Genomic DNA, 9,536 nt, shown 5'->3' with positions numbered 1-9,536 from the left:
TAAATAAATAAATAAATAAATAAATAAATAAATAAATAAATAAATAAATAAAACATGTAAATGTTTGCAAACATTAATACACTTAACAGTTTTCTTATTTCTCAGATCATAGATAGTTTTTATATAAACTTAAACTCTGACTTCAAAATAATAAATAATGGCTTACAATCACTGTACTGGCTTTTGTGTATACTGAATTTTGCCAACAGAAGTAATAAATTGATCAAAAAGTACTCTTTGTGTAATAATCTGTTCAATGTAAGAAAACCAAATAAAACATTTTTAAAACAGAGCTGAAAACTGGGCATAAGGTTGATTCAAATAAAAGAGCAGAAATCCACAAATAAATTATCGCAGGAACGTCGTGTTGAAGAAAGTCGTAGACAGAATGCGTCATTACTGCGGTAACCAAGTGCCTGATGATTAATCCGCGGACTGTCGCACGCCCCCGCCCCTTCTAACTGCGCTGTCATTGGTCAACCATCCTGTCGTTCAAGCCACGCAATCCCACCTCCTGAGGTTTAAAACGCGTCCCAAAGTGAAAGACAAACTATTCAACCTGTAGCTCTGAAAAGGACAGTACATCCCGCACAGTGGAAAGAGTGTATCACTGCGGCTATCATCCTCTTTGTCCGCGTTCTCTCTGGCACTATGAAAACGCACACATGTAAAGGAGAAACCCGTTGAGGACGAATTTATTTGGGAACAAACTTTTGGAATTTCATGCAACTTTGGGACCTTTGCCAATTCTTAAGTTAAATCTTGTCCGTAGACTGTCAGTCGTGTTAACACTTCATCGTCAGACAGAATGTACTGTCACAATCTGGCTCTTTGTGTATTTATGTATTTGATGGTGATGCGCCTGCCAGCAGCCTCAACGCAGAAGTCCACTGGTCCTCGGGTAAGTCCGTGCGGGACACCGCTTTCCTCCGCATGTGTTCAGCTGCGCACATTTACGCATTTGTCATTCTGGTAAACTCGTGTGACATTTAATGGTGTCAGTTGGACCCGTAAAGTGCAACATGGCATTGTTTTTGGCTAGAATTATGATGCAAGTTCTGATATATTGTTTCCAAGTATGAAAAGTCTCAATTTCACTTCCAACAATGACTATAATTTTGTCTTGTCAGTTTTATCTTACTTACTAGTATCATATATATATATATATATATATATATATATATATATATATATATATATATATATATATATATATATATATATATATATATATATATATATATGAGCAAATGTCGACCTTGCCATGAAAAAAAAAAAAGTTTTCACCAAAATATCGAAACCGTTTCTGCATTTTTGGTGTTAGCAAGTATTTTACAGTACTTTAAAAATACTCAAAAATGTATCTGTTAATGTTTTCAAACTATTATATTATATTTACCAAAATCACAAAAGTGCCAATTTCATATCTGTCACATCCATAACGAAGCTTTTTCCTCATAAATGCAAAAAAAAGTAATTATTTGTAATAAAAATGTCAAACTCATTAAAATCAGTAATTTTGTTCTATAGAGAGAACTCTTATCTTTTTGGGTTGTGCAGTTTAATTCACAGAATTTCTACAAAGTATGTTGTCTACTGTAAACTTGCAGACTTTTTTTGTCACATCCATAACTCATGTTTATTTCCCTTATTTAAACTATAAAATATGTTTACAGATTGATATTTATCTGATCCCTTGGAAAATATAAACAGATGTTTCAATATAATGTTGACATATACTTTCCCTGTGAATTTATGTTTTGAGATTTTGCTGCAAATGTCACATCCATAACGCTGGAATTGCTCATATATATATATATATATATACATATATATATATATATATATATATATATATATATATATATATATATATATATATATATATATATATATATCTCGAAGGAGTTAGTAGACATAATAGAATACATAAGAATACAATAGAGTAAGTTGCAGCACACTTTTCTGCCTATAAATTAGCATTCTGTATATAAACTCTATTGCATTCAGGCTTCAAAAATGGTAAAAGTTTCAGCCACTTAATACATAGTTCTTCCTAAAAATTTAATTGGCTGTTTATTTAAGATGTATGAATATGTTTATCTGAAACTGAGATGATTCACAAAATGCAAGTCATAGGTTGCCAACAGTTTGAGAGTCAAAAAGAAAACCAACAAAAAAATAAATAAATACAATACAATTAATTCCTGCAATACACTGATGTCGTCTAAACTGAAATGATCATTTTGTGCACAAAAACTGGTCATTATTTACAAAATATTTGACAAACTTGTTCACACCTTTGAATACGTCAATAAGTGACAGGAAACTTGTCCTCCACGTTATTATGGATAATTTAATAGTAATAAACCGTATTGATGTTGTAAATAATGTTCAGACTGATAGTTTTGCTTTATAAGAACTTGGTGTATTATCAGTAGCCATGGCCGGTATAATATTTTGACAGTATGACAACCTTGGATAAAAATATCACGGTATTGTGATTACTGTACTAAAATATATTATTTTTTAACAAAAACTTAATTTTTTTTTTAAGATTTATGATATTTTGGAACAGTAAACATGTCAGGCTAAATAAGTCAAATGAATCATTGACTTCTGCTGTCTTCATTTGTTTCAAAAACACAGATTTCTGTACAATTTAAAATGGGATCATTGGATATATTTTTTCTGCTGGAGATACTGTTGTCCTAAAAAACTTTTTAAAAATGTAAATAAATAATCTTACACACACCTTAGGAACGGTATTACAGAAAATTTTGACGGTTTTAAAACCTTGACTTTTCCAAACCGCGGTATATCTTGAAAACCCTTATTGTCCTATGCCTAATTATCAGGAGTAACCTTTAATTGTATTTTGCTTGTATATGTTTACTATGAATTGCCAGTAGAATTGTATGAATCATTAAGGGTAACACTTTCAGTTAAAAATGTTCTGAACTCTTGTAATGAAAGAGAAAAGACACCTGTCCATCACCTACATACAGTAACAGATGTTTTGGGTGACATCTTGGTACCTCATTCACCCATAAAGTTTCATAATAGTACAATTTTAAGGTACTGAAATACACATTTTATAGTGGTAGATACTGTATTAAGTAGTTTTTGAAGGGAACTGCTTCCCTATTGTATCCCTTTTTTGGCATCCTGAATCTCAATACAAGGCACTTTCTGTCTTATTAGGATAATAGATATTAGAAGTTCTCAGAATGGATAATAACCCGACATCAGAGCATCTTTTAGTGATTCAGCTGAATAGTTGGGTTTTGCTTGCTGAGGCACATTGTCGGTGAGACTTGAGTACACCCATTGACCTTTTGTCATAAAGGTCTTTTGCTTCCTGTGCACCCCTCTGTGCCCATAGAAAAGAGGACCATTGCCTTTCCAATGCAGCATTTCATACGATTTCAACAAAGACAACTCTGTGGACTATTTCTCTCTGCGGCTGAATCAGCTTGCAGACAATATTGAATAGTGATAAAAAATTATCCTCACATAAAATGCACATGCATCTGCGCACACGGTGAGAAGACACACTTTCTTATTTAAGAAGTGGTACATTTTAAAGAAATGACACTCAGAGGAACTTACATGAGTGATTAATAACACTAACAAGTCAAAGCATTAAAAAAAAAAACCCTGAATTGCCGCAGCATTCTTTTATGTCCTCAAGTATTCGAGCGATTCAGAGAGAAGAATGCTTTGTCAAGATTGCCGCAGAGCTCTTGTGGTAAATGTCCATTCAGAGACCATTGAGATTGACCATTGAGAATGAAAGTGAGTACAAATCAGAAAGAGAGGAGAAGAGAGAAATTTGTGGATGCTGCTGGGATATTGTCATACTTGTGGTCCGGGGGGGGGAGGTCAGTATAATATCAGACACACTCGCATGCGCACACATACATATTAGAGCAAAACTCTGTTGCTGAGAATGGAAAAGACATACTTTCGCAACCAGATAATCTGCAAGGAACACGTTGGACCTCTTTGAGATATATAACTAGGTTTTAGAAGCCTATTAAAATAAATTCCTTGGAAATTTAACTAATCAACTCGTGTCACGCACATTTACAGCAATGTGAATATCTATTTTTAAATCATGAATGAGAAAGTATTATGCATTGTGATTAATGCATCATAGTGGATGTAAACCATTTATATGCTGTGTTTCTGCATGATTATGGAAATGATTTATTGATCAAATGTTTGTGCTGGCTTTAAAGCAAAACTGGGAAGCATTCGTCTTTCTTTATGTAATGATTATACACTTTCTTCACACTTGTGCATACAATTCAGCTTTTTTTTTTTGTCTTAAACATCCACATATGTCTCTTGTGATTTATTCAGTTTCATTTTTTATTTTTAGTTTTGGCAAGGACTGCATAGACTAAAATATACTGTAATCGCAGCGTGGTGTGCGTGTGCAGAAAAGATTGTAGTAATCTCCACCATGCTAAAACATCCTTCATCAACTTCATCTAATCATAACAGGAGGCCAGAAAGGTCGTGTTAAAAAAAGCTATTAAAAAAATCTGAAGTTAAATGCTTCAAAAGTTATACTCCCTTCTGAGCCTCATTTGTAAAAGCTTATCTGAGAGCGCTGTCAGCTCCAAGAACCCGACGTTTCATGAGGAATTATGGCTGCCGTGCTGGGCTCGAAGATGTATTTGAGCCAATAACAAGATCTAGCTCTTTCCTGAAAGCCAATCGGGTGATTGGGTTTATATAGTAAAAAAAAGAAAGAAAGGAAGCATCTCTTGACAGTAGAGGGATTTTAGGTTTCCTTTTCCACATTTAACATGGATTTACCGCACTTTTCCAGTCATTCCGAGCTCTTCAACCGGGCCAATTCAGACATGCCGCAGACTAAGAAGATAATATTTACTGAGGATTTCATTCTGTCAACATGTAGCAATGCTTCCGAGCAATGTGACTACTGTCAGTAGGCTTTATTTTGTCTATTGATTTAATATCTATGATTTCAATTTTGAGAGCTAAATGTAGTTGTAAATATGATCATTATAAGCAAGTTCCCCAAACGCTCCCCTTATCTGTCATTGGCTGAACAAACAAGCTGCCCAACTTCAAGCTCATATTATTGGCTGGCCAATATTGCTATGTCACAGTGAATCATCTTTTTTAAGGTACATTTTCACAATAATAGTTTTTTCTTTTGTGCTTTTGAAACGTTCAAATGAGAATATTTTGTCATGCTTATCAGGCCAATAATTGGCGGCCATTTTGCAGCCTGTCACTGGCTGTTTGGTCACATGACCTTCACGTATTTTTAACAGAAAATTTCAAATATACTTTGCACAGTACAAATAAAACAGATTTTAATTAGGGATGGCTGACGTCAAACTGACGTTTCGACACAGTGTCGAGACCTCGAAGCACAAGTGTTTCGAAACACTGGACTGACGTACCACTTCAAGGTAGCACGCGAGCTCCACTTGCAAAAATGAATGATTCACTCCATGAGCCTCACAAAAGATTTGTTCAAAATGAACGAATCGTTCAAGAACGACCCATCACTACACTCGAGGAACATGCAGTGCTGGTGTTGTATCGAAATCTGACTCCCCGGCCAAATCTGACTCCCCCCTCGTGTGCACGCACGTCACACAGCGCCTGCAGCTGCCACAGCGATTTATCAGAAACCTTTTATTGATCATTTCTTCCGCATTTGACAACAAGAACGAACACAGAAGCCTTGTCAAATTGACAAGCAGCACCTGAATGTGTTCAAAAGAATTAAAAACGCCAAATGGGACAAATTTATGCCTCATTTTGAAAGTGAAACCACCTCAAATTCACTGATTATAAGTTCAGTATTTATCACACGACGGTCTCTTCTTTACATTTACGTTATAACACATTTAGCTCTGCGTTCTGGTCTGTTATAATGACTTTTTACATGTATATGCTTAACCAGCGTTTCATCACAGTACTCTGAAACTTTTTCGTTCTCATACCTATAGTCTATTCGTTTTCTTCCCCTTATTTAATATTAAGTAAAACAAGTTTAGTCAAAACAAAAGAAAAAGTGTAGGATTTTTTACATGGAGTGAAAGACTTCTCTTTAGATATCTTCGATATGTGCGCTGTTTAATAATTGTGCACAATACATACATGTAAATGTGTAACTAAAAAACATATACAGCTGATTTAATTGTTGTTTATAAATCACACAACTGCGGTATACAGGATCACTTATAACAACACTGTAATTGTGACATTAAATACTGTGTGTTTTACATTTACATTCAATGTGGTTCTTTTCTATTCTACAATACTTTTTGTTGTGTTACTATTTAAGTGTGTTTTTGCCAATATAGACAATATAGCTGTTTTCTATGGTTCTGTTTACTTTGCTATTTGCACAACAGCACAGTAGTGCTGTGTATAGTGTTAAGCAAGAAAAACCCAGTAATGTAATTATTTATCAAAGATTTTATTTATAATTTGAAATGTTGTGCAAAGTATAGTTTTCAGCAGGAGAAAAACCTGTACTGTATTTTATTCATCAAAGATTTTGTGTAGCTGTTATTTTTTTGTGCAGCTGTTTATTTGTAAACAGGAAGGGAAACCCCTGTGTTTGAATTTTATTTTGCTCAAAAAATTGTACAATAAAGCTTTAATAAAGGCTTTAACTCTCAAGTAACCACTTATGGGAAAATACCGAATACCGTATACCGTCATTCTTTCTAAAAATACCAAGATATGATTTTTTGCCCATATCGCTCAGCCCTAGCGCAGAGTACATGCCCTTTTTTCTCATGTAGAAAAAAATACCCCTCAAATGAATGAAAGTGCCCCTTCAGTTCTTGCCAACACCCAGACATCCACAGCACCGCCCCCGCTCTTCACTTCACGATCGCCACACCACCATGTTTTCAGATCTTACCTTGTTCCTACCATGTTATTTACTTGTTTATTTTATTTTTTGCCTTTTTGGTGTACCTGCTTTCTGGAACCATTCCTTACCAGACTCAAACCCCGTCATCACAGTCAACTCCTCTCTGCGTCTCAAGTCTGCCGATGTACATGGCGAGCTACTTGGCAAACTGATAACAGCGGTTAAGCTGTCCACATGGAAGTAAGCGGCCTGCTGGTAGCATGAAAATAAACAAAAGCTGTCAGCGGTGTCATAGCTCTTCGTAGCATTCGTTTTGAAGACAAAATGCAGTCATAAGTAGCTCTGGCTACATAATTTACACTCTTACATACACACATACATACATATACACACACACACATATATATACACACACACACATATATATATATATATATATATATATATATATATATATATATATATATATATATATATATATATATATATATATATATATATATATATATATATATATATATATATATATATATATACACACACACATACATATACATATATATATATATATATATATATATATATACACACACACATACATATATATATATATATATATACACACACATACATATATATATATATATATATATATATATATATATATATATATATATATATATATATATATATATATATATATATATATATATATATATATATATGTATGTATTCATATACAAGAGTTTGCTTGTTTTGACACATTATTTCAAATATGTGGCTAAGAAATGACTGAATTTTCATTTTAATTGGGCAAGTTAAGAAAATCCACTGGTTATTACAGAAACTTATAGTCTGAAATTTCATTGATATCGGTCTTAAAAAGTCTTAAATTTGACGTGATGAAACCTGCAGAAACAGTGTTTTCACCCAGACATTTAAAAAGAATATATTTTAAAGCAGTGATCACAATACCATCCAACCGTGATATTTTTATCCAAGGTTATCATACCGTCAGAATCTTACACTGGCTCATGCCTAATCATTACCCCCAGGACTTTGTTAAGCGGGTATTCTTCCAAAGAGTTCTACATCTCACGAAAAGTTGAGAAAAAAGACCCACAGAAGTTTCTCCTGCTGCAGCTGATTCTAGTTTTCTCTTTCTGATATTTTGTGCCAGTTTATCAGGAAGTGACACTATTGTTCTCTTTGACTCATTGGATTGCAGCTGTGCTTTATTTTGTAAATGTTTTATGCGATATTCCAGTTTGGTGCATAAGCTTAATTTGCATCATTGGATGGAAACTGTTGTTTTGAATTTCAAATTGGCTACTCAGACATGCTCATAGACTGGACACGTGATACACAATGTCATTGTTTCACACAGATAATGACATTCAAAATGTGGCATTTACAGGCCTGAACTTGCCGTTGCTGTTAAAATGAATGGCCAAAATGCACGCAGTAAACTGTTGTTGGTGTTTAGTTGTAACTGTGTTGAGTAAATGCTTTCTTAAAGTTGACAGTGCATTTAAAAGCTGGTGTGGGAGAAGCTATTTTAACATCAACAAACAAATGACACACTCCACTATTACACTGCTCCTGTGCAAAGGTCACTGGATACTGGAGTTGTTTAACCTGTTAACAGTCTGACAAACGTTTGACATCAGAATTGAAAGAACTTGGAAAAAGTAATTAAAACATTTACGTTTCAATATCTCAATTTTCTGTGTAGTTTAATATTTAACTAAATCACATTGATTAAAAAAGTGGTCTTAAAAGTGGTGATTCATGAGATTAAGTGCAATAATTGGTTAATTATATTATTATCGTTTTTTTTTCTATGTTATAAAGCAATTTAAGGCCAAATACCCTTACTTAAAGTGCAATTATTATAGTGTTTCACTTTTTTATTTTAGTCAGTGTGTTGTGTTTATGTTTTATCCACTTAAAAGGTAGATCTTTTGTCAATTATAAAATAATTACTGCAATAATAACTACAGTAAAGGGCTTGCTTGAAATGCTAGCTTTTTTTCCAGGATCTAATCATGTCACAAAGCGAGCCAAATCCCGCCACTGGAAAATCAAATGGGGTTGGGACAACAACGTTACTACTTCGATATATCTTGCTATGTTTGTGCATACAAAGGTTCTGCATGATCCTCTTGACTAATATACTTGGGTCAAATTGATTTTACTGTGAAATTTTGATATTCAGATTCTGAAATATGCCTAAAAACTCATATTTCATTATTTAATCCTCTCTAGGCCAGGAAAAAAAATCACTGTCAGGTTCCTTGGGGTCTTCCTGACCCCAAACATTTACAGACCAACTACATGGGGAAATACATATTTGTATATGATAAGCTATATATAAGTTTTTAGTCACAACTTTGCATTTATGCCATGTTTGTATGGAAATTTTATACTTTTGTATCCATTTTCTACACAAACACGCAACTATGCCTTAATTTGGCTTATTTTTATTTTAGGTTGCAGGTTCAAGCCCCAGGCTGGGTTAGTTGGCATTATCTGTGTGGACTTGCATGTTTGCATGTTCTTCCTGTGTTGGCGTGGGTTTCCTCTGGGTGCTCTGGTTTCCCCCACAGTCCAAAGACATGTGCTATAGGTGAATTGAATAAGCTAAATTGGCCGT

At 33.9% G+C, this 9,536-nt stretch overlaps 1 protein-coding gene across 12 annotated transcripts in view; it reads left to right on the top strand.

The window, feature by feature from the left end:
• Positions 1-569: 569 nt before the first annotated feature.
• The window catches only part of smoc1 (SPARC related modular calcium binding 1), a 113,123-nt gene continuing 104,156 nt past the window's right edge, over positions 570-9,536 (top strand). For all 12 annotated transcript variants that reach the window (XM_056477607.1, XM_056477606.1, XM_056477609.1 and 9 more), the window contains exon 1: positions 570-901. In XM_056477607.1, coding sequence (XP_056333582.1) covers positions 809-901 — 93 coding nt within the window. In that variant the 5' untranslated portion in view covers positions 570-808. The remainder of the gene's footprint in view (positions 902-9,536) is intronic.

This window comes from Danio aesculapii, chromosome 17 (assembly GCF_903798145.1).
Source record: "Danio aesculapii chromosome 17, fDanAes4.1, whole genome shotgun sequence".
NCBI lineage: Eukaryota > Metazoa > Chordata > Actinopteri > Cypriniformes > Danionidae > Danio > Danio aesculapii.
Note: the sequence above shows the minus strand (reverse complement) of the source record. Positions and strands in the feature narration are given on the sequence as shown.